The sequence below is a fragment of the Ochotona curzoniae genome, unplaced genomic scaffold, assembly GCF_017591425.1.
Source record: "Ochotona curzoniae isolate NIBS_2020 unplaced genomic scaffold, NIBS_Ocur_1.0 contig_4514, whole genome shotgun sequence".
Classification (NCBI taxonomy): domain Eukaryota; kingdom Metazoa; phylum Chordata; class Mammalia; order Lagomorpha; family Ochotonidae; genus Ochotona; species Ochotona curzoniae.
The window spans coordinates 6,293,294-6,321,032 of NW_024466312.1; the positions used below are offsets into that span (position 1 = coordinate 6,293,294).

The window sequence follows — 27,739 nt, forward strand, 5'->3', positions numbered from 1 at the left end:
TCCTAATTACCTGCAGAGGAATGGAGCCATGTGGGGCTTGGGAGAGAGCAAGCACCACCTGTCTCCCTTGTGCTGCCTCCCTCTGCCCCCCCACCCCCCCGCAGAGCCCAGGAAGCCAAGCAGAAAGAGCTGGGCCCCAGGCATTTGCCCAAGCTGCCTGGGCCACCCCTGAATCAAATGAAAAGGTTTGCAGCAGAACAGGTGGGGGTAGGTGATAGTGAACTGGACTGGCCCAGCAGCGTCTGCCTAGGCTGATGTTGGACTTGCTGAGAGGGGCAGAAGGTAACTGGGCATGACGCTGAGGGGATAAGGGGCAGGTGCTAATGGTGGTGGGTAGGTGGGAAGGAGAACTGGCAGAAACAGGATGTTCATCCAGGACAGAAAAGGCGAGGGCAGCAAACTCAGGGCACCCTCCACGTCATACCCCATCCTTCAACTCCAACACATCCCAGAACCACCTGCCACCCCAAGTCCTACACAACCTTCTGTACAGGTGTGTGTAGGCCTGGCAGCCCCTCTGACCTCCAGGCCCAGAGTGTCACTCACCCCTCCACCAGCAGCAGCGTGTGCGCGCTTTCCTGGCCAGCCTGGCAGCAGTAGGTGCCCTGGTCCTCGGGTTGTACGTTGCGGATGACCAGGCCGTGGGTGGAGCCGTGGCTGCGCATCTCGTACTTGTCTCCCGGGCACAGCTCGGCTCCCTCCCGCAACCAGCACACGTGGGCTCCGCTGCGAGACACAGTCACCTCCAGCACCGCCCGGCGGCCCACCAGAACCGTCTTCTCGCGTGGCGGCCTGCGGCACATCTGAAGAGGCAAAGCTGGGGGGCGGGGCGGAGCAAGTTCAGAGACACACGCCCACCCCCTCAGCAAGATATGTCCCTCCCCTGCCTGACCCCAGCGCTCTGTGCCCCGCACCCCAAAAGCTCCTCCTCCCGGGGTACGTGGCGCTCTCTGACTCGCCCCAGGACAGTGCCGGGAGGACAGCTAGGCAGCTGTCGGGTCTCAGAACAGCGGACAGCATCCCTTCCCGGTCGCTCCCACTCCCACTGCTCACCCTCCACCTCCAGCTGAGTCAAGGACTGGGCGGGTCCCGCCTGGAAACGGACTTCGCCGGCATCCTCTGTGCGCAGTTGGCTCAGCACCAGAATGTGTTTCTTGCCTGCGGGCGAAGGGGGATGTTCAAAAGGCGGAGTTGCTTGCTGGGGCAGGCTCCAGGCTCCACGGGTGAGGGTGGGTGACTGTGGCCGTCCGCGGCCAGTCCGCACTGGAGCGGGAAGACCGGGGATGCCGAGGGCAGGGACGCGCGGTCCGGGACCCGGTGCGGGGGGGCGGGACCCCTTGGCGCTAGGAGGCGGGGCTTATCCGAATGGGGCGGTTTCGGATCGGGGGCTAGGCGCCGGAGAAGACTAGATGAGAAGCCAGACCTTCCTGTCGGATGCGGACGCGATCTCCGGGCTTCAGCGGACGGCCACCCAGCTCCCAGCTCCCCACAGTCTCGGCCTCCGATACTGTGCACTCAAATGTGGCGCCATCACCTTCGCGGGCACGCACCGCCTGGAGCTCGGAGAGCACCGACACCTGACGCTCTGGGGGTGGAGCCCGGGTCGTGAAGCGGGGCAAGAGGGGCCAGGCCACACCCTTCCTCCCTGCCCAGACACCCGGTGCCCGAAGCAAGTGCACAGTCCTCCCCTCGCCCCATACCCACCGCGCACGGTCAGGCGTGCGGGCCCGGTGCGAGCCGTCCCCACCACGCAGCTGTAGGTGCCAGCGTCCGAAGGGCTGCAGCGCCGCAGCTGTAGAAGGCGGCGCGGGCCCAGAGCCTGGAACCGGAGTCTCGGGCTGGCAGAGAGCACGCGCCCGTCCTGGGGGGCGGGGGGCGAGGCTTAGCGGGGCGCTGGGGCCTCCACCCTGTAGATGGACGCCAAGCACTCTCGAGGCACGGCTAGGGATGCCCTGTGTTTAATGGCGTGAATCTGGTTGTTCCCAATGCAGAGCGGGGGCACACGCCAGGGCTCCTTTGGAGATGTTGGGGTCCGGGAAGAGCGCGGGGTGGGGAGGGGGGCCCCCAGAAGTACAGAAGCGGGCGCTGATTTGATCACAGGACAGGTGAGCCCAGATTCTGGATTTAAACATGGACACTATCCTGCTTTTGTCTGCCCCTGGGCAAGCAGCTGCGACCCTCAGGGCCTGCTGGTCCCACCGTTGCAGTGCTAACAGCGCTAGGCACAGGAGCGGTACTGGCTGTTTCTGTTAGGGGCCTTGTGAGGGTGGTGGGTATTCGGTCAGAGTGCTCTGGGCTGAGGCGGGGCCTGGGACTGGGCACTGACCTTCTCCCAAGTCACATCAGCCAAGGCCTGGGAGAGCTCACACTCCAACGTAGCTGTGTCACCGTCTGTCACCTCTAGATCCTGTGGCCCCCGCACAAAGGTCACTGGGGTCTCTGGAGGAGGGGTGGGAGAGGGAGGGCCATGCCAAGGAAACAGGGGCAAGCTTGGAATGGAGACCCAGCTTGCAGGGACAAACAAGGCACTTTGGCATAATGGCTAAGTGGTGGACATATTGAGACAAGGTGATTAGTGGGGGGGCGGGGGAGGGGAGCTACCAGAGTATGGGCAGTATGCGAGATCTGTAGGGCACGCCACAGGGTTACAGGGCAGCACTGGAAGGGTCAGTAGGGGACATGGTGGGGCCTGGAAGAGAGTGGAGGGAACCGAGGCAGGAATACTGAGGGAGTTGCTTATAGGCAGGCATGGCCAGTGGAGGAGGGCAAGGCTCAGTTGCAGAGGGCAGTGGGAGGCCCTGGCTTGGGGGAGACACAATGGGATCGGAGGAGCAGTAGGGTCTCATAAAGCAGGTACAAGCAGTGTATAACACACTGGGCTTGGCAGCCAAACTAGGGGCCACTCCAGCAGAACTGCTAATGAGGTCACCCCAAGAGAGGCAGTGTCAGTGGACAGCAGGGGGGAGGACACGGAATGGCCAGAGGAGCATGTGCAGGTCAGCAGATAACAGGGACCACATACTGGCAGACATGCTCATGGTGGAGCAGAGCCTGGGGCTGGTGGGGTCAGAGGGGGTCACACTCAAGCCTGGTAGTAACTGGGATCACACAGGATGGCCATGGGCTCAGGGCAGTCACACTCTGGCAGAAGGCAGGGGGATAGTCAGTGAGGGCCACGCAGGGACAGGCACGGTGAGTGGGGGTCACACAGGTTGTGCAGTCAGTCATCACACCCAGACAGTCAGTAGAGCCACACAGGTGAGCAGGCAGGTGGCAGGACCCAGAGGGGCCGCACCTCTCACAGTCAGCCTGGCGGCACAGCGCAGGGCATCCGCCGTGAAGGAGACACAGCCTGAGTCCGCCACGCCCAGACCACTGAGCACGAGGCGGTGCGTGTGGCCTTCGGTGTGGATGTGGCACTTAGGTCCTGGCTGCAGGCGGACTCCGCCGCGGGCCCACTCCCCTGTCACACCCTCCTGGGACAGCTCCAGTTGGAAGGTGGCACTGTCCCCCTCGCTGACGGTCACATCCTGCAGGGGCCTCAGAGCCCTCAGCTGCTTCGCTGAGAATGGGAAGAGAGGAAGAGGAGGGCTTGGGCTCTGGGCAGGCGTGCAGAGCGGGGACATTGTCTCCCTGCCTGCACCACCTCTGATCACAAGTTGAGACCCAGGGTGCAGGAAGAAGGCAGGTGGTCCAGCCAGACTTGGTGGGAGGAGTCTAACGGGGGAGGAGCACAGAAATCGGGGTCAGGAGCCTGGGGTGGGAACCCAGTTCCATTGCATAGCTCGTGTGCTGTGTGACCTTTGGCAAACTTCTCAAGCTCTCTGGGCCCAGGTTTCCTCAGCTGTGCAAGGCAGGAGATCAGCACTGAGATGGGATTTGACTGTGGTGACCAGTGGCCTTCAATAAATGAGATCCAGCTGTCCACCAAAGTCTGTGTCTCAGCTAAGGAGCCTTGAGATGACGCAGCCCCATCATAAAAAAGCTGTGGGTCAGAGAGGTTTTGGAGCTGGCTTGAGGTCATACAGCTATGAGGGCTCCGGGTTGAGCAGGTTCGGGTGAAGGGTGCTCTTTGCTGGCTTACATACCCTCCCACCCTGCTTCTTGAGCAGGCATGACTGAAGCATGAACAAAGTGGTAGTTTTTTTTTTCTGCAGTAGCGTATTTATGTTTATAGCAAAGCTGTCTTGGAAATAGGAAACAGAAATGCAAAGGCCACATGGACGTCTAAGTAGAAAACACTAGAAAAAAGACACATTTTTGCTTTGGGCAATCTGCTTTGGGATTCCAGCCACGGACTGGGAATGGCCAGGGCTGACTTCACTCAGTGGCCAGGGGCACTTTGGTGCTGGTGTTGGGAAGAGGGGGTGTTGCAGGGGCTGGGGTCAGCCAGGAGGGGCAAGCTGCAGGCTAGGAGAGGATGGGGCACTCACGCCTCACACTGAGCCTGGCCAGGGTGCGATCGTGGTGGCTCTCACAGCCATAGGTGCCCTGGTCAGCCAGCACGACGCCATGGATGAAGAGGCGGTGGATGAGGCCATCCTGGGCCATGGAAAGGCGAGGGTTGAGCGGTAGAGGCTCCCCGCCTCGCACCCAGCGCACGGCCCCTGCTGCACCCACTCGGCCGGTCTCCACCTCGAGGCACACATCTTGGCCTTCCTCTGCCCGCACGTCCTGCAGCCGCCGCAGGAACAGCAGCTCTGTCTCTGGTTGGGGAGGGGGGAATGAAGGGAGCCATGGAGCCGGGAGGAGCGTGGGCAGGGCCTGGAGCTCACCTGGCCCCCACCCAGGGGTTTCTCAGACAGAAGGGCAAGGCTGCAGGGGGCTGCGGCGGGGGGGGGGGTGGAGGAATGGGTGAACAGGACTGTTTTGCCCGCCATAGCACCAAACCTCGGACATGGAGCCGGGCGCTTGTGGCTGTGTCCCCTGCACGTGCCGTCACAGTCCCCGCGTCCTCGAGCCGGCAGCCTCGCACAGTCAGCGTGTGGCTTGAACCGTTCTGGGCCACCTGCAGCTGCGGCCCCGGAGTGACAGGGGTTCCGTTGCGTAGCCAGGTGACATTGGCCTCTGGTGGGGACACTTCACAGCGGAATGTGGCATCGTCGCCTTCATGGACAGTGAGTGGCGTCAGCTCAGAGAGCAGCTTCACAGGTGGTGGATCTGGGAGGAGATTGGGTGTGAGACCAGCTGCTGAGCTAGGGGCTGGCCCTGCCCCTTCTCTCCTCTCCACCCCATGCTTCACATTCATTCCCATCACCCCTCTACAAAGTTGGCAGCCACAGGGATGTCCCACAGGCCCAGTTGCCCAACTCACTGCCACTCCTTATAGTCGATTCCTCTCAGTAGCCTCCTGACTCCTACCTCTCTGATTCCCTAAGACTGTCACCAGCTGCCCTGTTGGTGGCACTGAATTGTCACCACGGTCTCCTCATTACAGAGCTGCAGCTCCACTAACATTGCACAATACAGGGACAATGAACCCCACTGGGACCTGGGTAGGCTGAAGCCACAATCCCTTGTTCTTAACTGCTGGGCTGGGCCTCCTGCTGTTTTGGGGTTCCTGGAGAGAGGAGTCATGAGCTCTCAGAGGAGAAACAGTCATGCATGCATGGATATGAGCCAGAGACAGCAAGGAGAAGACAGGGTGAATGTTGGAGTGGGGAGGGCTGGTCCTTGGGGTTCCAAGGCTCAAAGAGAGTGAGGGGTGCACCATTACCTTCCACACGGACGAGGAAGATGCGGCTGTCCTGGGGTGCGTCGCATAGGTACTCCCCAGCATCCCCTCTCCGTGCCCCCCGCACCCGCAGCACCTGCCTGGCCCCGGCCTGCTGCAGCTGCAGGCGTCCCTGGCTCGCCAGGCGCTCCCCGTCCTTGTACCAGCGCACAGGGCCCCCAGGCCCGGAGAGGTGCACCACCAGCTCTAGGTCCCCACCTGGGCTGCTTCGAACCCTCGTCTGGGCTGCCTCGGGGGCTACCACCCGCACGGGGGGCTCTGTGGGGGGGGGGGGTTAGAGCTGGAGGTCACTGGGGAGGGAGAGGCTCTGTGAAGGGGAGGGTGTGAGGAGGGTAGGGTAAGGGGTGGATAAGGTGGGCTAGAATGCTAGCAGGTGGCAGCATGCTGAGGGCTGCAGTTCTGGGACTCACCTGTTACCTGGACAGTGAAGCTGAGGCTGGGGGCTCCTGGCTGTGTCCCACACTGGCAGGTATATAGACCTGCATGGGCTAGGGTTGCAGCACGGATGCAGAGGGAACGGCGGGGACCCTCGGCTTGCAGCTCCAGGCCCTCACCCTCCTGCACCAGCTTCCCATTGTGGCTCCAGGACACAGGTGCGCCAGCCCGGGAGAGCTCACAGCTCAGCACCACTGGCTCCCCAGGAACCACATGCAGTGGGCCAGGGGCTGCCTCTGGGGCAAGGAACTGCACTGGGGGCTCTGCAGAGAGAGCGAGCCAGGGGTCAGATATGCATGCTTGCCTCTACCTCCACGCCCCGCCCCACTGGCTCATCCCCACCCCCAGGAGCACACCCACCAGCAAGGCTGACATTGAAGATGACGGCTTCATCCCGGGTCTCACACACATATTCCCCAGCATCCTCAGGCTGGGCATTGTGCATGGTCAGGGTGCGGATGGGCCCTTCAGCACCCATTTGCAGGGAGTCCGAGGCCTCAACCTCCAGCCCATCCTTGTACCAGCGCACCTGGGATCCAGCTGGGGCCACCTCACAGCGCAGCTCCACACGGCCTGGAGCCCCAAACTGCAGATCCAGGGAGCGGGCTGCGGGGTGCACAATCCTCTCTGGTGGGGCTGGCGGGTGGGCAAAACAAGGAGGGGAGACACATGGGCTCGCCCGCAGGCACAGCTCTGGGGAGTGGTGTCGGCTACCATATCATCTAGGGGGCATCGCTGGGTGTTCAGTCCACCTAGTGATCATGACCCACTCCCCAGCAGGTGCATGGCTGTGGGATGCACTTGGCAGATGACCCACCTGTGACAGTAACGGTGAAGAAGGCTGAGTCATCACCCGCATCACACACGAACTCGCCCCCGTCCTCTGGCTGGGCGGCGGGCAGCACCAGGCGCCGGTGGGGCCCATCGCTCTCCAGCACCAGTGCCTCGCTCTCCTCCACCTCCAGGCCATCCTTGTACCAGCGCACAGGGGCATCCTCCCGTGACAGCTCACACATGAGCACCACACACTCCAAGCTCACGGCGATCAAGGCCACCTCGTCCCGGGGGTGTAGGATTCGCACGGGCGGCTCTGCAGATGGGAGTTGGGGGGCAAGCACAGGCTGTCACAGATGCGGTCTCTTTGAAGTTATGGGGCAGCATGGAGTCCCCATAGTTTGAGTGTACTAACAAAAAGAATGACAGGTAGCAATATATGCAATAATCAGTTTTCAGAAATCTTTGATGCTGGAAATGTTGGAGAATTTGTAATTCTTTAGAGACCAGAAATGACGTATTTCTCCCTCCACCCCCAATGGGGTAATCCTCCATAACCAACTGCAACCCCATTTCTGAAGCACAGTTTGTATCACATCCACCATAAGTGGGTGAAAAGATAGATGTGTATCTTACAGACCTAGAAAGTTACCCCAAGTTGGAGAATTAGAGAGCAAGGAATAGCTTTACTGCTGGCAAGCACCAGTGATACTGAGATGACCAGCAATGCCAAAAACCTTTGCAAAGTTTTTGGACTTCATGACTGTGGTCTCTAACAGCAAACACTTATACATGGTACTGCAAAACTTCATGGGAAAACAATGCAAAGACACATTTCTTCAGGTGCACAAAGGCTGGCCCATTCGATGGTCAGGAGGGCAGGTGCCATCTGAAGAATCACTGAGTGCCTATCCTTGGGCTGTAGGAGCCAATGCTGCCATTCCACGTGTGGCATCATCTGTATTTTCCCCACATTTTCTGAAATTCCCTTGTCCACAGCTTGCAGTTGGAGTTAGAGGCACGTGGAACATTGGCCTGGGAGGTGGCTGCTGCTCCAGCCCTGTTTGCTGGGCGAGGGAACAGGGGCCAGAGTGAATAGGCAGCTTGCCTAGGGTCTCTGCTAGCCACACCTCCTCCAGGCAGGAGGAAGCAGCCCTGGAATCAGGGTGGGGATGAGGACTCTGCAAGAGCATTTCCAGCTGAAGTTTGCAGGAACTCAGCAATGCTGTCCCGCAGCTGTGTTGTGAGTGCTGCCAGTAGCGCTCTAGGAACGCTCCCCACCGCTCCTCCAACTCCTGGCTCATGGGCACTGGATGCCAATTCTGGGAGCTCATGTCTAAGTGCTGGCCACTCTTCCATAGAAAGGGGCTATGTCCAACTGGCACTGGGGTGTACCAGACTAAGCCTCCATCTGCAATGCCCTCATCCCATACGGGCGTCAGTTCAAGTCCAGGATATTCCACTTTCAACCTAGCTTCCTGCTAACAGCCTGTGAAAGTGGTACAAGATGGCCCAAATGCTTAGGCTCCTGCACTCACGTGGAAGATTGAGAAGAAGTTCTGAGCTGGCTTTGGCATGGCCCAGCATCAGCTGTTGTAGCAATTTGCGGAATGAACCAGAGGGTGGAAAAAACCTCTCTCTGTCTCTCCTTTTCTTTCTGTAACTCTACCTTCCAAATAAATTAAAAAATAAATCTAAATAAATAAATAAAAAGAGAAATGGCCAATGTACTGAACCCATGCCTGCCACAGACCCTAGATCCTGGTTCTCCTACATTCTCTCAGTGCTTTGCCCCCTTGTGGCTGGGCTCGTGAACTGCAGATCCCCCCTGGGCCTTTGTAGGGGCAGGGCACCCACATAATCCAAGAGTCATGGGCCAGAAGCCCAGACAACCCACCTCCACAAATGGCCTTGCCCTAAGATTTGGAGGAGCCAGTCCAACTGTGTTGGACTGAGGCAGGCCAGGAGCCTTATAGAGGGTGGCTGCCTGGGGGTGAGGTGAGGGCAAGTGTAGGGACGGGGCACCTGGCCATGAGCCCTCGGCTCCGTGTCATTTTGATTCACAGTGACCTAATGTGGAGGCAGCGTTTGCTTGAGCTTCCCTGCAAACAGCCTTGTGTTTTGAGGGGAGCCCTAATGGGGGCTGGAATGTGAGCACTGTGTCCGCCAGGGTTAGGGAGGGATGGGCTGCGGGAGAGGTGAAGGTGACTTGGTACAGGATAGAACAGGTGCCGAGGGCCTCCTTGGCACTGTGGACTTGCGTGTGTCAGGCTGCATTCTCTGGGGGTATGGACAGCATTGGGGTATGGGGCCCTAGCCACTCAGCCTGGGCTGGAAGAGGGTGACAGGGCTCTGGGCCAGCAGCAGGACAATTGTACCAGCGCAGCCATCTGGGTTCTGTGCCACCTGGAGCTGCCTGCTCCCCAGGACCTCCACCCCCACCCGATACCTCACACTGGGACTGATACTGTGAGCCATTACCTCAAAGTCTCTTTCCATAGTTGTCCTGCACTGTTCCCGCCTTGGATACTCTCCCACCTCCACCTGTGCCCTCATCTCTGTAGTTTCAGCGCCAGCTTGGAAGGTGCCACCTGCTGCCTCATCCTTGGGCTCTCTAGGCTAAGAAGGTGCCATCTGCTGCCCCATCCCTGGGCTCTCTAGGCTAAGAAGGTGCCACCTGCTGCCCCAGCTCTGGGCTCTCTAGGCTAAGAAGGTGCTACCTGCTGCCTAGGGCTGGGCTCCCAGGGCTAAGACCCTGCAGCTGCTCTGGCTCTCTCACTGGGCCGTGTACTCTGGGGCGGGCAGCACTGCGTGGGCAGCAGAATACCCAGGAGGCAACCCAGGGCTGGTTCCCATGTGGGAACTGGGGATCCCCTCAGGGCCCTCCCTAACTTTCCTGCTCAGCTCAGCTCTCTGCCAGCTGTCTTCCCTCCCAGCACTTATCACGAGGTGTCACTGAGCATTTATTTGAATGTTTATTGGTTTAACACAGGGGTCGCAAACTCCAATGCCTGGTGGGGTCAGGTAGGATGGGTTAGCAGAGATCTGGGGGAAAAGGGGGTGAAGGGGTGGGGAGAGGGCAGAGGAATGTGGGCCCCAGGCTATGGGGTAGCTGCTACTCAGTGCCAGCTGTTCTTCGCCACGGGGGAAAGCGGGACCAGAGCCGCCGGGTCTTCGGCTTTCTCAAGAGGACGTTTAACTCCGGATTGCTATTTGCACTTTCCTGACTTTGGTAAGACTCTGTGGGCCAAACAAAACACATCTGTGGACTGCATGGGGCCCCAGAGATGGCGCGTTTGCGACCCCTGGTTAACGGCTGCCCTGCTGGATAAACTGGCAGCTTTCTGTGGACAGGCATTCGCATCTGCATTACTCACCTGGACTCCAGTCCCTTGTCCAGGGGAATGAACCAGGCATGTGGAATACACCCACTTCCTGTGCTATTGGGCACTGGGGAGGAGCCTGCATGCCCCCACTGGGACCCTGGGCAGATTTTAGTGCATGCACCCTCAGCCTTCATTGCCTCCCCCACCCTCCAACACACCCAGGGATCGGGACTCCACGAGCCAGGGTGGGCTCACACCTGTGACGGTGACCGTGAAGGAGGCTGCCTCATCTTCGATCTCACAGCGGTACTCGCCAGAGTCCTCGAGCTGGACAGAGGGCAGCACTAGGCGGCGCACCGTGTCCTCCTTCTGCAGGAGCAGCGCCGGGCTCTCCACCACCTGCTCGCCATCCTTGGTCCAGCGCACCTCAGCCCAGGGCCGGCACAGCTCACAGGTCAGCACCACACGCTCCAGGCGCACAGCTGCCACATACACCTTGCCGCTGGGGTACACGATCCACGAGGCAACATCTGGAGGGCAGGGACAGCTGCCACTGGGCATGGAGGGGGAGCCGAGGCAGGCCCCCCCCTCCTCCCTGCTGTCCTCTCTGGTTCAAAACCCCTTGCTCCACCTCCTGGGAGGTGGGCCACCTGCTGAAAAGGAGCTGCCCTCCAGTAGCTCAGCCAGCCCCCTGCACACAGCTGTCCCAGGCAGACAGTCATTGAGTACACAAAGCTTTGTGCTGTGTAGCAGGGCTGGGGAGACTGAGCTGCAGTGGCACCCTCTCCTTCTCCGGATTGCCTCAGAGAAGGGACAAAAACCAAAGTGGGCGACAGCTGGGTCCCTATGTGAAGCTGGGGTTCCTGCCCCACAAGCCTCTTTGAGGTCTTTGACCTCTCTAGTGCCCCGGGCTGCCTGCCCTTGCCCTGTCACCCCTGCTGAACTCCCTTCTTTTCCTCAGGAGAATTAAGAAGACAGGGTTTTCCCAATGACATGTGCAGCAGAGCCCCATGTGTTGGTGATAGCTCGCTTCCTGACCACAGGGCAGGGTCAGGGGGTCCCATCAGCTCAGGGGAGGGTGGCCAGGGCTGGGAAGGCCAAGAGAGTGCCAGCTGCTCCCACAGAGGCACACGCCCCCTTTTCCTGCCCCGCTGTGGCCCGCCCAGCCCCCCACCTGTGATGGTGACTGTGAAGTAGACCCGCTCCTCTCCGGCGACACACTGGAACTCGCCCCCGTCTGGGGGCTGGGCGGCAGGCAGCACCAGGCGGCGATGGGGACCATCGACCTCTAGCAGCACAAAGTCACTCTCCTCCACCTCCTGCCCATCCTTGTACCAGCGCACCGGGGCCTCTTCCTGGTCCACCTCACAGCTCAACACGACACACTCAGAGGTTATGGCATGGACGAACACGTGCTCCCGGGGCTCCACGAAGTGCACTGGGGGGTCTGAGGGAGGGGAGCAGAGTCGGATGTCACAGATATGCGCACCCCCTTCTCACCCTGGAGACCTGAGTCCCACCTGGGACTGCGTAGCTGGAAGACAAAAGTCTGCTTGAGAGGACATGCTGAGTATGGAGTGGGAGCTCAAGGACAGGGACGTGAGATCTCAAGGGCATGGCAGGTGGTCCTGAAGCCCTTGGGTGTGCTCTGCAGGTCTCCCAGGGGTCCCAGGTGGCTCAGAGAGGACATGGAGGGAGGGAGCCACACAGCAACAGCACCCACCACTAAGCCGGGGAGGTTACAGCTGCAAGTCACCCAAGCTAGGCTTGTTGCTTCTTCTACAAGGAACCCCTCCCTCCCGTAATGGCAGCAGATGGAGGAAGGCCCAATGGGTGGCAATAGGACAGTCACTCCTGCAGGTGCAGAGTTCTCGGTTACCAGGTGCATGCAGGCACAGGGGCCAGGTTGGGGTCAGGGAGAATCTGTGGTTCCTGGGCTGCTACTTCTGAAGCCAATATTATAAGAGAGAAGATGCTCAGGAGAGCTGATCTACTCTAGGGAGCCTGGGCAGATGCATTTTACAGTAGGAACCCCGTGCATTCCTGAAGCAGTCAGACCATCGCCAACCTTCTGATAACTGTGGTCTAATCACTGGGGAGATGCCCACCCCTGTCAGTCATAGGCGTGCACACTAGCTAGATTGTGTGTTGCTTGTGGGACCATGGGAATGTCTCCACACCTCTTTGGACCTCAGTTATTTTTTAACCTTGAACTTGCTATTTGTGGAGAGGAAATGCAGCAGTATATTGTTAAAGACTCTGGCCTAGTACTTGGCACAGAGCAGCTACGCTACGAATGCTAGCCCCCTCTCTTTCTGCCTTCATTATGTTTACTTCCTGACCCAACCCAGCAGAGAGGAGGAGAGGGGCAGGGGTGCAGAGAATGTTGGTGCCTGAGAGGGTTAAGCAGTGCCAGCAATCGGAACCATGTCCACCATACCACCCCTTGCCTCCGTCTGCCCTGCCCCTAACCAGGGCAGACCAGGGGCAAGGTCTCCATGGGCGTTTCCAGTTGGAGCAGCCCCAGCCAACAGGGCTCCTGACCTTGCACAGTGATGCTGAAGAAGGCAGAGACCCCTTCCGTTCTGCACTCGAACTCGCCGCTGTCCTGGATTCTGGCCTCAGGTAGGATCAGGCGGTGCTTGCGCCCATCCAGCTTCACCAGCAGCGCCTCACTCTCCTCCACCTTCTGCCCCTCCTTGTACCAGGTTGCTGGGAAGTCGGCCCTGGAGAGCTCACAGGTCAGCACCACCCGCTCCGAGGTCATGAAGGTCAATGATACCTTCTCCTGGGGGCTCAGGATGTGCACGGGGCTCTCTGTGTGGGGAAAGGCAAACACATGCAGAACCATCAGGGGCAGCGTGCTCTGCCTCGAATAAGCCCAGGGCAGCAGTCAGCACCTTGGTTTGGGAGGTTTGGGCCTCCCAGTCACCTTTCTGAACAATGGTTTCCATGAGCATGAGAATTCCCAGGGAAGCCTATCAAGGCTACAGATTTCCAAGACCCATGTGAATAGGAACCCGGGGATCTGTATTCCTACAATCAGCCCTGCATATGACTTCAATGACAGCGAGTACTCTGACATGGAAATGCTGCTGTGGTGGCTGGGTATTTGTCACCTTGCCTGTCCTCTGTCTGCTCCCCACCTCCAGGTCCCATTGCGGGGGAGTTGCTGGTCCTTGACTGCTCCTATAAACTCCAAGGGTATTAGACAGCAGACTCCAGCAGCATGCTCTGCAAATAGTCAACCCCCCCGCCCCAGGAACCCTGGTGGGGGATGGCTCATTTCCATCTCTCTCTCTTGGTTTCTATGGATAGCATCATGTGATTCTGGCTGCCTGAGTTCCTACACTTAATCTTAGCCAAAAGGCCGAGAAGCGATGGCTGCCTGAGTTCCTAACCTAGACCCACCATTCATTAGCTTTGTGAACCCTGGTCAAGTCACTTAACAGCTTTGTGCCTCAGTTTCCCCATCTATAAAACAGGAATAGACTCCAGGTCTGGTGCTATGGCATAACCGGTAAAATTACCACCCACAATGGCAGCATTTCACATGGATGCTGGTTTGAATTTTGGCTTTTCCACTTGCAACCCAGCTCCCTGCTAATGTGTATGGGGAAAGCAGCAGAGGATGGCACAGGGCTTTGGCCCCAGCACCCACATGGGAGGCTCAGAAATAATTCTGGAATTCTGTCTTTGACTTGGCACAGCCCTGGCATTGTGGCCATTTGGGGAAGGAACCAGGAGCTGGAATATCTCTCCCTCTGTCTCTTTGCCTTTCAAATAAATAGATCTATTTTTAAAAATGGGGATAGCCAAAGATCCATCTTACAGTGACTGGGACAGCAGCAGGTGGGAAGCAGTGATGACAGCATTAGCGATTAGCTAATAGGACAGGAAGTTAGTCTGTCTCTCTTGCAAATGAGATGACAGATTCCATAAAGCCCAAAGCATTCCAGACAACTGGGCCCGTGAGGCTGACAAAGATAGTAAGGAGTGCCTTTGGACATTGCATAGGGGTTGAAACTGACCACATCTGAGATGCTCTGCATTCTGCTGGGCCAGATGCAAGAAGGAACAGCTCACCACCTGCCCCAGGCTACATCTCCATCCTTCCCAGTCCCTGCTGGCACCCACCTTGGATGGTGAGGGCGGCCGAGTCCTGCACACCCGGGCAGCTAAAGCCGACCAGGGCGCCACTGTCCTGGTGCGTGACGGCTCGCAGGACGAGCCTGTGCTGCAGGCCCTTCTGCTCTATTCGGTAGCGCAGGGCTCCAGGCTCCACCTGGCCCTCGGGCTCGTCCGCCTTGAGCTCTTCCCCATTCAGGAACCAGGTGCCCTGGATGATGGTGGAGAGGTCCAAGGAGAAGACGGCATCTTCCCCATCATATACCTGCACATCCTCCAGACCTGCCACCAGGCGAGCTGTGGGCACTGAGGCAGGGACACGGGGCAGCCATCAGAACCAGAGTGGAGACTCTGAGGGCAGCACAGACACAGAAGGAGGGGCCAAAAGGGGGTGGATGTGCCTAGGGGCCAGCTGCTGTGGGGCAGGTATGACTCACCGAGGTGAGCAGAACCGTGGAACACAACATGGGGACTGCGGCCGTGTTCGCTGACTGTACAGACCCGAAAGCGGTAGTCGCCCTCTGAGGGCACGCAATCCCCTGGCACCTCCACGGCTCCAGCCTTCTCGATGCTGAAGCACTGGATCCAGTCTTCGGAGCCCACCTCCTGCCTCTCCAGCCGGTAGATAAAGGGGGTCTCTGGGGCTGGCTCTGGAGGCTTCCAGGTCAGCAGGACTGTGTTCTTGTGGCCCTTGAACATCTCAGCCAAGACAGGGGGTCCTGGAGGGCTGTGCTTGACGCCTAAGACACAGGCAGGATTTCCCAGGTGAGCTTTGCCCAGCCTGTCTACCACTTGGCTCTCCCTGCTCATTTGGGGTATCTGGTCACCCTCCTGCCTTGCCCGCCCCTTCTCCTCTCACATTTGACTCTGAGCAGAGTGGTGGTGCGTGAGTTGCCCAGACTAAAGGTGACTTCACCAGCATCCTCCCGGGTGACCCCGGGAAGGACCAGGGCGTGCATGTGGCCACAGCTGCTCTGGCAGGTGGCTGGTAGCTCCTCCCCATCACGGCTCCAGCGCCCCTCTACCGCGGCTTCTCTCGTCTCCACCAGCAGCACGGCGTTCTCGCCCTCCAGGACGTCAAGTTTCCGGGGCAGCCGCTTGAGAATGGGGCCTGGGATGCAGACGGAGATCCATCAACTTGGGCTCGGGGGCAACTGCTGGCCTCTGCCTCCTCCCGCAGCCACTGCAGGCCAGCTGACCTTTGACCGTGACGTTGGCGACAGTGCGCACACGGCCTCGCATCTCGCACAGGTACACGCCGTCGTCGTCCGCCTTCAGCCTGTGGATGATGAGGCGGCGGACGGGGCCCTCCTCGATTTGCTCGTACTTGCGGCAGGGCAGCAGCCGCTGGTCCTCCCGGAACCAGGCCGTGGGGATGCGGGAGTTGGGCACTTTACACTCCAGCACAGCGATGCCATGTTCCCGGCCCTCCACGTCCTGCAGGGGCCTCGTGAAGCGGAGGCGAGGCTCTGCCAACAAAGAAGACACGGAGACCGCTGGGAGAGAGGACCCAACCGGGAAGACTTAAGACTGGAGCCTTAGCCTGGGCTGTATGCTCTTGGCCCATAGCTAGCAGGCACTGCGGATTTCTAGCCGAACCACCCACAGGCAAGTCATAGGGCCGTGAATTCTCACCTGACCCTGCCATTGCCCTGAGCTTATGTGCCCATGTCTCAGCTTCCTTGCTTGTAAGATGAGGAGAGGGAGGGAGGAGGGGCCTAGAGAGGAGACCAGTGATTTTCAAACTCTGTTTCCGGTAGCACCCCCTCCCCTGGAAGGAGGCACCTTGCAAATCCTGTCAGGCTCTGGGCTCAACTTTCTTTTTAAAATATTTTCATCATTCCCACAATTGTGTGTCAAAAACATGCAGTGCTAACAATGGCCACAGGGGTAATTGATGGAGAAGCCAGTTTTGGTGTGCAGCCTCCAGAAGTTCCTCTTGTCTTTCAGATGGACTTGGGGCTCAACATCAGCCCAGCCAGTCGTGTGCCAGCGAGACTGCCGCTGTAGCCTGGAGGTAGGGGGGAGTAGTGGATAGACTAGACTGGCTTCCAGGCTAGTCTACAGAACTTCCTCTGAGTGAGAAAGCTGGGGTAGGGGGCCAGCGCAGTGGTCCAGCCTGCTAATCTTCCACCTTCAGCACCGTTGTCCTATATGGGCTCTGGTTGGTGTCCCAGCTGCTCCATTTTCCGTCCAGCTCCCTTGCCCATGGCATGGGAAAGTGGCAGAGGATTGTCCTCAGGCTCCTGCACCCACGTGGGAGACCCAGAGGAGACTCCTGGCTCCTGATTGGCTCAGCTCTGGTTCTTGCGGCCATTTGGGGAGTGAACCAGCAGATGGAAGATCTCTATCTCTTTCCCTCTGTAAATCTGCCTCTAAAATAAAAATGAATAAATCAGAAAAAAGAAAGAAAAGCAAGCTGAGATAAACCCCAGCAAGGCAGTCATCCCCCAAGATGCTATGAAATGCCACGAAGGAGAGTGGCAACTTGCAGGGTGACCTGGTATGCCTTTTGTTCGCCTCTGTGTCTTCTGCTGGTGGGTAACTTCAGCATTTATTCTCTATCACTGGCGACTAGCCTTAGCAGCATCAATTGTGCAGCCTTCCCCTGCCTCTTTCAAACACAGGGCATGGTTTCACAAAAGCAAAGTCCCCAGTTGCTGTCCGTTCTCCCTTCTACCCCGGCCTTTACTTTCCCTGTGAAGGAGTTGTTCCCCCCACCAGGGCCCGGACACTGGATCTGCTAAGAAAGCCGTCTCCACTTGCAATGTGTGTGTTCAGCCCCACAGCCCCCTTGGGTGGTCCAGTGGCATCATACGTGCAGGGCCTAGAGGTGGAGAGGTGGCCTCACTCAGGAAACGTTCCTTTCATCTGTCTATGTCGGGGCGCGCGAAGCGAGTTCAGTTGGGTAAGGAATAAACACACCCCAGAGGCGGCCCACCACTGAACAAGCATGGTCGGGCACTCAACCTCTCTCTCGTGATGTTCACCATCTACCTCGGAATCACTTGAGAAATTTCCAAGAATTCCCCAGTGCCCCGCAGTCCTACCAAATCCAAGGCCTTGGAGCGTGAAGGTGTGTGTGTGGGGGGGTGGGGGCAGTGCTGCTGCGGAGCCCCTCCCCCAACCCGCTGGGAGGCGCGGGTCACCGAGGGTGCCGGAGTGGCCAAGGCCTCCTGGAGGCGCTCGAGGCACTGGGACGGCCCCCCACTCCACCCTCATCCCCAATCCCACCCGCGACGCCAGGCCAGGCGCTACCTTTGACGTGCAGCTGCACGGCGCTGAGCGTCTGGCCCGCCGAGTTACGCGCCGCGCACACGTAGAGGCCGCGGTCCTTGGCCTGGCAGTAGAGCACCTTGAGCACAAAGCCACCGTCGCGATCGCGGTACATGAGGCGCCGGCGGTCGGGGAGCAGCGGGCGGCCCTCCCAGTGCCATTCGATCTCGGGCTCGGGCTTGCCCATCACGTAGCATCGGAACTTGGCGTGTTTGCCTTCGTTCACCCAGAAGGTCTTGGGCGCGCACTTGAGCGGCTCTACCACAGGCGCGGGCGCCTCGTCGGGGTCCTCGGGCGGGCTCTCCGGTGGCTGGTGCACCTGGAGCAGCGCGCCGGCCTGCGCGTGGCCGTGCGCGTTGCGGGCGTGGCACACGTAGACGCCCGAGTCGGGCAGCCGCGCCGCGAGGATGCGCAGCTCCAGGCTGGCGCCCGGAGACCCCTCGGCGCAGCCCCGCTCCAGCACGAAGTGGCTGCTGTCCCACACTTCGTCCAGGGCCATCCCGTCCTTCTCCCAGTACAGCGTGGGCTCGGGGAGGCCCCCCACCTGGCACGTTAGCACTACCTCCGCCCCCCGCAGCACCCACTGCGATCGGGGCCCCGTCAGGAACACAGGGGCGCCCTCCCCGGTCCCGGGCGGCGGCAGCGGGTGCTCGGCCACCGGGGGCTCTGGCTCGGGGGCCGGCGGTTCCAGCACGGTAACGGCGGCCGCGGCGTAGGCCTCGCCGGCCGCATTGCGGGCGCGGCACACGTAGACCCCCGCGTCGGTGGGGAGCGCGCTGCTCAGCAGCAGGCCGTGCTCGGCGCCGTCCACCGGGAAGCTCAGGCGCTCCGAGGCCACTAGCTGCTGGCCGCCTTTCTCCCAGACCACAGTGGGGGGCGGCTCGCCCAGGACCACGCACTTGAGTTCGGCCTCAGCACCGCTTACCACCCGCACGGGCCGCGGGAAGCGCAGGAAGCATGGAGGGCTCCCCTGATCTCCCGAGCCCGCCTTCATCGTGGCGGTTGCAAGCTGCCCGCAGTGGCTGCGGCGGGGGAGGAGGACCGGGCGGAGGACGCTCCGAGGCCGGGAGCCCGGAGGCAGCGCTGGATGGGCCCCGGGAGCGGGGACCCTCCCAACTCTGCCCCGGCCGCCCGCGCCTGCTTGCCTGCTTACCCTTGGGCCCGCAGCTACAGCTCGGCGGCGGCGGCAAGCGGCGGCGATTCCCTAGCCAGAGCCGGGAGCTCAGGGGGCAGTCCTTCCTGTTTGCCTTTCCAGCGAGGGGCCCCGCAGCCTGCCCGGCCTGCGCGGCCTGGCTTCCTGCTCTCTTCCCAGCCCCCTCCCACAGCCTGGGCGTCTTTCCCCTCCTCCCTCCCCCTCCAGCCGCCAGGTCCCCAGCTGCCCGCCTGCTAGACTCTGGCCCTGAGTGGTAGAGGCGCCTGCAGCTGCCAATCCCAAAAATATTCTCTGATGACACAGCTGGAGGACAAGAGCCCAGACTGGCTCCTCCAGGCTAAGTATAGAGCAGGCAGGACCACCTGCCCCCTGCCGGGGCCCCAGTCCCAGCTCCAGCCCTTCCCCCTCTGCTCCCCCACCCCCTCCAGCTGCTGGGGTTGAAAGGCCCCCCCCCCCCCAGGATGAAGGAGTGGTGCATTGTGTCCCTGACAAATGACACTCTCTGGGGCTGGTTGACCTCGGGTTCCAGGCTCTAGGCTGCTGTCCCACCCGATATCGCCACTGTGCTGGGTGCTGCAACGTGAAACATTGTGTGTGTGTGTGTGTGCCTACTCCCAGGCAGGGGAAAGAGGTGGCATGCTTCTGTGTAGGGGTCAGGTCACTTGGGGTGAAAGCCCTCCCCAGCCCCCTCCTCCTCATTCTTGGCGGGAGTGGGAGATAAGGCTCAGGGCCACAGACGTCTGCGTCAGAGATAGGTCTCAATGCCACAGACAGGGGCACGATGGACTGCAGGGCGTGGGAAGGCCTGGGCAAGACTGGGGTAAGAAGGGTAGAAGAGGGCGGGTGGTGCGATGGGGAGGGGAGAGCTGGGAGGCGTTAGGCAGACCCTGAGAGAAGGGTCACAAGGGAAGGGTGTGGGTTCCCCCATTGGCAGCGCCAGGTGAGCTATGGTGTCTCAGCTGCCTCTACTGCTTCTCTTGCTGCTGTGCCCACTGGGTGGGCATGGCTGCCACGGGCCGGACGTGGACCGGGAGCTCATCTTGGCCAAGGTCAGGGCTCTGTTCCTGGATGCCTTGGGGCCCCCTCCTTTGACCGGGGAAGGTGAGGCTCCTGCAGTCAGGCGGCTACCCCGAAGACACGCTCTTGGGAGCTTCTCACGCCGGAACTCGGAGCCAGAGGAGGAGGATGTCTCCCAGGCCATCCTTTTCCCAACCACAGGTAACTGGGGTGGGGCACTGGGGGGATGCCTGGGTTTGGGGACCAGATGGACCTGGACTCCAAGCCCAGCACTGCCCCCTCAGCTGGCTTTGCAACAAGGAGCTTCTTGTCATCTGCGACATGGGGGTGATCACTCCTACCTGTTAGGATGGAGCAACACAGTGGCCTATGGGAAGTGTTTGGGAGACACAGAGCTCCGGCCTCTTCCTGCCCTCTTGCTTCCTGCTTCTGCCTGCGGTGTCAGCCCTAGGTAACATCAGGGATACGGAAGAGTCAGTGGGAAAGTGTCTAGCAGATGAGTCCTACTTTCTCTTAGATTCCCATCTTAGCTCCTTGACCGATGTTCCATCAACAGAATGAGCAAGGCCCGGCCTGGGTGGTGTTTCTTATTCACCTGGCACAGCTCTCTCTTAGAGAAGAGCCTCTCTCCCCCCCACTTCCCACCCCAACACCCTCAGTTCAACCCTAGTGCAGCAGGTAGGGAAAAATATGGTTTGGGCATTCAGCATTGGCCAACTTAGGAGTTGAAACATCCCTTTACCTTTCTAAGTCTCAGTTTTCTTACCTACCAAATGTCTCAGTTATTCTGAATTTATAAGAGTGGTTATTTAATAGTGTGACACCCACTGGTAGCCCTGGAACTGCTGCTAGCCTGTGAGGATGCAGATGGCTGGCAGCTGCACCTGCTGGGGTGGGGTGGGAGATGACTAGCTGCTCTCTATTCTAAGGGCATACCTGGGTTCATGCCCTTCCTGGTGGTCCACACATGGGCCAGACCCCCAGGCAGAGGCAGGGGAACTCACTGCCCCTTCTACCTCTCCTGTCCAACTTCCTTCTTCTTCTGTCTCTTCTTCCTCTGTGTGGTATTCAGTTATTTTATGAATAACTGTCTCATTCATCACACAACACTTTGACTTGATAAGAGAACCATGACTGCCACACTCCCATGTGCACACCTGCAAGATGACCACTGCACACTTTGCAGTGAATGACACCTCAAGTCCATCAGTTCTCTGTGTCGGGGAACGGAAACAGCAACACGTTGCTGATGGGCCTATAAGTGGGAAAAGCCATGAGAGGGAAGATGGCCATGTCACATGTTTTTCTTTTAAATCCTTTACTGATGAAAGAAGAAATGGGACGTCTGTGCCCTGGGTAAGGAGGGCACTGAGTAGAGCACTTGGCACAGCCGCAGTGCTCTGGAACAGCAGCCACATTCCTCAGTTGCCATCTCCCTTCTGTCCTCTCCAGGTGCCAGTTGTGAGGACCAGCCAGCAGCCGGACATCTGGCACAGGAGGCCGAGCAGAACCTCTTCATGTACATGTTCAGGCCGTCCGAGCACATGCGCAGCCACAAGGTGACTTCGGCTCAGCTGTGGTTCCACACTGGGCTAAATGGGCAGGGCAAGGTGATCTCCAACAGCTCTGAGCCCTTGTTAGGCCTGCAGGTGCTGTCCTTGGGGGGGCCCATGGCTGTACCCATGTCCTTGGGCCAGGCACCCCCTCGCTGGGCTGTGCTGCACCTGGCGGCCTCTGCTCTCCCACTGCTGACTCAACCAGTGCTGGTGCTGCTGGTGCGCTGCCCTCTCTGTGTCTGCTCAGCCCGGCCTGAGACCACGCCCTTCCTCGTGGCCCACACACGGGCCAAACCATCTGGCGGAGGGGATAGAACCCGCCGCTCGGCTCCCCCGATGCCCTGGCCTTGGTCTCCTGCAGCTTTGCGCCTGCTCCAGAGAGCTCCGGAGGAACCCACTGCCCACGACTACTGCCACCGAGCAGCGCTCAACATCACCTTCCAGGAGCTGGGCTGGGACCGGTGGATCGTGCACCCTCCCAGTTTCATCTTCCACTACTGTCACGGTGGTTGTGGGCTGTCCACTCCAGCAGACACACCCCTGCCCATCCCTGGGGTGCCCGCGACCCCAGTCCCTGCATTTTCTTTGGTGCCAGGAGCCCAGCCTTGCTGTGCTGCCATTCCAGGAACCATGAGGTCTCTACGTGTTCGTACCACGTCAGATGGCGGTTACTCCTTCAAGTATGAGATGGTGCCCAATCTTCTCGCACAGCATTGTGCTTGCATTTAAGTGTGTGTGTGAAGGTGGGGGGAAGGTGTCCTGCTGTCTTACTCCAAGGCTGGTGGCCCAAACCCCACTGTTATCACAGGGGAACAAAGGCAGTGTTCAGAACATAAATGGTTCCAAATTTCCACCCTCCACTCTCCTGCCTGAAAGTTCCCCTCTGTTCTAGGGTAACTTGTGACAATAAACAACTCAGTGCATATGTCTTGGCATGCATTCTTTGGCTTGTGTGGTTGAGTGTGGGGGAGATCTGGGTCTTGGGAGCATGAGATGGGGGGGGGGTTCTCATATTGCTCAGCTGTACTTGACCTGAAACTTGGCCTTCAAGAGCTACAATGCTTGGGAATAATACAAAGATGCTCCATGCTTCACAAACAGCTGCTCTGGGGGACAGGACTGGCTCTCTTGCGAGTGGAATCAGGTAGCCCTCCCTATTACTACACCTGAAGGAGTCAGCTGCACCCACATGGCTGCAAGGCAGCTGTCAGTCCTCTCCATACCCTAGCTAATGGTCACCCAGCTCAAGGTCAGTTGTTGGTATAGATTCTGGGATGCCCCACAGTCCTGGGATTCTTGTTTTTGACCTTTTTGGCTGCCTTGATGCCCCCTGTAGGTTTGTTTATGGAAGTTTGGAACTCAGTTCTTGAAGTTGGAGGAGGGGAAAGGCAGAGCCCACTGCTGGGGGACCTGTGCTCATCTGTGAATCTGATGGACTTAGTGGATTGATGACAACTCACTACGTGACACCAGACAGCCCTCTTTGCTGAGGCCTCCAGAATGTGGCATTGCAAGCCTCCTTTCTTTGGCCTGCCTCCTTGCCTCTTTCACTTTCCTCTTTATCCCCTATTTCTTTTTATCCTTGGGCCTGGCTCTCGGCTGATTGGCTCTATCCGGTTTCCTCTATGTGTGTGTTGGAGGACTAGAAGGGCTGGGCAGTTCAGTTCATCAGACTGAAACCTGAGAGCACCTTCTATTGCTGCCGGACTCCATTGAGCATTTGTGTGCAGTCTCTCATTGGTCAAAGGCTCCCTTCTCCCAGCTTTGGTGGTGGTGAGGGGAAGGAATTCCATCCCTCCCCCCACTTGAGTCACCCCCTCCCCCACTTTAGCTAACCAAGGAGTTACTGTTCTGCAAAGCCAAGAACCCTCTGAGTATTCCAGGCTCTTGGTCCCCGGCAGGCTGTCCCTCTTCTGGAGAGGGGAACCATGTGTGTTCATAGTCCTAACATCTTCATCTCCACTCAGCTTTAGAACTTCTGTGTGGCAGCTCATCTGGCTAATCCTCTGCCTGCAAGCACCAGCATCCCATATGGATGTAGGTTCTTGTTCTGGCTGCTCCATTTCCCTTCCAGCTCCCTGTTTATGGTCTGGAAAAGCAGTGGAAGATGGCCCAAAGCCTTGAGATCCTGCACCCACATGGGAGACCCAGAAGAAGCTCTTGGCTCCTAGCTTTGTATTAGCTCAGCTCTGGCCATTGTGGCCATTTGGGGGAGTGAACCAGTGCATGGAAGATTTTTCTCTCCTCTCTGTAAATCTGCCTTTCCAATAAAAAGAAATAAGTTGTTTTTTTTTTTTTTAAAAAAAAAAAAAACCCTTCTGTGTGTTGGGAGTTCTGGGGGTAATTGGAGGAGAGGGTTGCCTGAGCCCAGTCGGTTGGGAGAGGGGGAGGCTTTGCTCAAACCTGGTCTGTGTGGCCCTTGCTCCCTTCAGGCTTCAGATTCCTCTTGCCTTACAGAGCCTAAGCTCTTCCTTCTTCTGAGACCCTTAGGGCCCCATGTGGTCTAGAACTTCCCTCTCCCTGGGCTGGGGCCCAAGGAACCCATTGGCCCAGGGACTGAGGGGAAAGTCAACCAGCGAGCAGATAAGTGTTACAAGGAACAGCTTTCACAAGTCTGAGACAAAGCCAGAAAAGCGAGTCTTGCATAAGAGCTAGGCAAATGTATGCACTTTCAAGGGCTGTCCCTTATTGCAAGGTTAACCTTTGGGCCTGCGTGCTGTGGGAAAGCACTCCTCATCGTATGACATCATGGAAATGGTAAGAGTTCACGGGGCTTTTGTTTGAGTTGTTCCTTAGGATTCTGCTGTTCCATAAGCTTCCAGATTCTAGGAGCCAGTGCTCAGGGCCATGCCTCCCACCTCTTGTTCTGAGTCTTTGGATTCTGCTAACATATCAGAAGGGTATGTGTTAAGCTTGCTAAAGACAGCTTTTTGTCCTTGTTCCTCAACGTGGGACTGACTCCAGAGCTGTGGATGCCATGTATGCTCCCTCTTTATAATGCTACTCATCAGGGACACTGAGAATGAGGTGTCAGTGCCAACAGAAGGCTTGCTTTAACTGGCTTAGGTCCCCAAAGCAAAACAAAACACACTGACCTATTGGCTCATGAAAAGCCCAGTCACAGCTGGCTATGGTTTGCCTTATTTTATTTTTTTAAACCATCAGCAGTCTATTAACAAAGAATTTTTAAGGTTAACACTTTTATTTAATTTAATTTTATTTATTTTAATTTATTTTTATTGGAAAGGCAGACATACAGAGAGAAGGAGAGACAGAGAGCAAGGTCCTCCATCCGATGGTTCACTCCCCAAGGGGCCCAACAGCTGGAGCCAAGCCAATCCAAAGCCAGGAACCAAGAGCTTCTTCTGGGTCTCCCATGCGGGTGTAGGGTCTCAAGGCTTTGGGCTGTCCTCAACTGCCCTCCAAGGCCACAGGCAGGGAACTGGATGGAAAGCGGGGCTGCCAGGACCAGAACCGGTGCCCATATGGGATCCTGGAGCATTCAAGGAGAGGACCTTAACCATTACGCTATTGCGCTGGGCTTGGTTTGCTTTATTCTTTGCTAAAAACATGTTACCAAGATCTATGCTTAGACTCTACTTCCCCTGGCTTGGTCCATCTCAGGTCCACTGGCTTGGTCCATCTCAGGTCCACGACAGCCCTGGGCTACTCCAGACCCCTCTCATCTCACCCCTTGGCCCAATAGGAGGAGTTCCTTTACACAAGTTCCAGGATGGAGTTCAATGAGCTGACCCGCCTGGTTAGGGTCATGTGCCTCTCCATTCTGGGGAAACAGAATGAGTGACTTAGTCTGGGCCAGGTATCCTACTGTTGGAGCCAGGAGATTGAAGTGAAAAGCTGAAACAAAGCAGGATTCCCTAAGCCCAGGCAGGCAGGATAGACGCTGTGAGGCAAGACCCATTGGTTTCTCCCCACAATTACCTCTGGAGTCAAGGTTGTTTTCTCTCCCTACATTTATTGTTTTACTTTATTTTTAAATTATTTAAAAATTATTTTTAAACTTGGGAAGCAATCGAGCATACACACACACACACACACAGAGGATCTCTTGCCCTGGTTTATTCCCCAGATACCCGTAACAGCCAGGCTGGCCCAAGCGCCCAAGCCAGGTCTTTCCGGTGGGTGGCTGGGACCAAAGCACTTGAGCCATCATCCGTTGTCTCCCAGGATCTGCATGAGGAGGTAGCTGAAATCAGAAGCTGGAGACAGAAAGAAAACCCAGGTATGCTTTGACACATGGTGCAGGTATATTAGTGGGGTCATCATTTCTCTATTATTCATTTTATTTATCTTCACTTTGTGAAGAGAGACAGAAATAGAGATAAGCAAAGCTCTTCCACTTGCTGGTTTACTTCCAAAATGCCTCATCAGACAGGGCTGGGCCAGGCCAAAGCCAGGAAGCTGGGACTCAATCCAGATCTCTTGTGTAGGTAACACACGACCACTTGAGCCATCACCTGCTACCTTCCAGGCTGAGCATTAGCAGGAAGCTGGAGTTGTAAGTGGAGCCAGGGCTGAACCCAGGCACTCTAATATGTAATACAGATGTGCCAACAAATGACTTAACTGTTTATCGCTATACACATTTTGGGCTGGCATTTTCTCCAATCAGTTTGTACCTGTCATACATCTTTCAGGGATTCCATATGGTTTCTAGTCCTTTCAAGGGCTCTCCTGTTGCCTAGAATGATTACAACTTATATGCTTATTTTTAGGTTACAGACAAGGTATTGTTGACACAGATGTATTCTGAAAAGTGTTTTGTTGGGTAATTTCATCATGGTTCAAACATCATGGAGTGTACTTCCATAAAACCACACAGCTACAGTGTTGCTGGCAGGACCACTGCTCCAACATTAATCAGCATACTGTCATATGGGGCAAGGCTGCATTTTCCATTATGTCTGAGCATTTGGGCAAATATTGCAGCATGTTTTGAGGTTGTGGTCTTGCCTGGGGACCTCCCTTACAAAGCTATCACCACTCTAATGTGCCTCACTTTGAGGCAGGTAGAAGAGTGGCCCAAAGATGCCCTCATCCTAATCCTGGATGCCTGTGAGTATGTTGTAGTACAGGACAAGGGAAGGCAAGATGGCAGATGGAATTATTGTGGCTCAGTCAACTGTAAAATTACAAGGTCATTTTGAGTGATCCCATGGGCTGAGTGTAATCCCAAAGGTCTATATGTGTTAGTAAGGAGGCAATGTCAGAGTGTCCCTGGTATGAGAAAGATCCAGCCTATCTTGAAAATCAAACAAGGGCTATATAGCCAGGGCAGCCATGTGAAGCTGGGAAAGACAAGATGAGAGATTCCTCCCCTGGGGGCCTCCAAAAAGGAGCACAACCCTATAGACACCTGTCTTGGGCTTCTGACCTCGAGAACTAGGAGACAGCAAGCTTGTTGTTTTCAGCAACTGAATTTGCTTTAATTTGTTGCAGCAGTATAGGCTGCCAATGCAAGGTGGTCATGTGATGGCTCTGTGGCCATTCCCGGAGAACGAGAGCCATTTTGCTGCTATTCTTTTTGCAGCTTTCCTCCTTGCTGTGGGTGGTTCCCTTCCTCTCCCTGGCCCTGTGTGCCGGGACATTTGTGATGGAAGATATGTGTCTCAGACACACCTGACTGCCAGTGGGCCTTCTGAGGTTAGGCTGGAAACAACATCATTTCCTTGCTGTCCAGATTCTGTCTACTTCCACATCTTCTCCATGGCTGCCTTGACCCCGATTTTCTTCCCAGATATTTTTCTTTTCAGACCAGGCTGAATGGAATATGTGGTCTTCCTCTCTCCTTTTCCTTTGCGGGTCCTGAAGTAAGTTGAACGTTTTGGGCTTTCTCAAGCCCATTTTAACTCCCTTTTCAGGTGATTCTGTGGGATTCTGTGTCTCAGGGTAGACAATGAAAAAAAGGTACTTCTAGTTCATCACCGAAATCTCTCACTTCATTTTAGGCAAGCGACCCAACGCTCTCAGGAAGGTGACTAGAGCTGTTGCTGGGTCCCTAGGATATTGCTACTTTGTTGGGTCTTCTTCAGCCAGCTATCCCCCACCTCTCCACTGTCTTCTCTGGTGTCACCTTGAGCTTGGGTTGGGATTTGGCCACTCCCTGTCCTGCCTCAAGTTTAGTCTCTCCAGGAACCAGGCTCTGATGCGGCTGCATAGTCAGGGCTGCATGCAGAGCACAGCTGTCAGACCACCATCAGGGTTGCTGCCATGGCCTGTGGGTTTGACTTTGGTGATAGGATCAATCTCAGGGGCAGAGCCAAGAGCCACAATATGGTGACTGAGGAAGAAAGCACAGCCTCGGATCACTCAGTCCCAG

The 27,739-nt window shown here is 57.4% G+C and overlaps 2 protein-coding genes across 4 annotated transcripts; one reads left to right on the forward strand and one right to left on the reverse strand.

Annotated features, from left to right (window-relative positions):
- Window positions 1-542: 542 nt before the first annotated feature.
- Window positions 543-18,977, reverse strand: OBSL1 (obscurin like cytoskeletal adaptor 1). 3 transcript variants are annotated; one of them, XM_040986432.1, is made up of 20 exons: window positions 17,656-18,977; window positions 15,597-15,866; window positions 15,257-15,508; window positions 14,835-15,137; window positions 14,407-14,703; window positions 12,814-13,086; window positions 11,444-11,716; window positions 10,527-10,799; window positions 6,987-7,259; window positions 6,530-6,805; window positions 6,145-6,432; window positions 5,717-5,992; window positions 4,891-5,160; window positions 4,434-4,706; window positions 3,296-3,562; window positions 2,327-2,439; window positions 1,705-1,861; window positions 1,424-1,585; window positions 1,054-1,158; window positions 543-817 (listed from the first exon to the last, which is right to left on the reverse strand). In XM_040986432.1, the coding sequence occupies exons 1-20, from the start codon at window positions 18,665-18,667 to the stop codon at window positions 543-545; spliced, it is 5,688 nt and encodes a 1,895-aa protein (XP_040842366.1). In that variant the 5' UTR covers window positions 18,668-18,977. The 3 variants fall into 3 exon arrangements, with proteins under 3 accessions (XP_040842366.1, XP_040842367.1, XP_040842368.1); XM_040986433.1 differs by lacking the exon at window positions 5,717-5,992 and having other exon boundaries at window positions 17,656-18,667; XM_040986434.1 differs by lacking the exons at window positions 543-817; window positions 1,054-1,158; window positions 1,424-1,585; ... (7 more) ...; window positions 6,530-6,805; window positions 6,987-7,259 and adding an exon at window positions 9,904-10,183.
- Window positions 18,978-19,773: 796 nt separating this feature from the next.
- INHA (inhibin subunit alpha) lies at window positions 19,774-22,128 on the forward strand. The gene is made up of 2 exons (XM_040986435.1): window positions 19,774-20,044; window positions 21,296-22,128. The coding sequence occupies exons 1-2, from the start codon at window positions 19,774-19,776 to the stop codon at window positions 22,126-22,128; spliced, it is 1,104 nt and encodes a 367-aa protein (XP_040842369.1).
- Window positions 22,129-27,739: the final 5,611 nt, after the last annotated feature.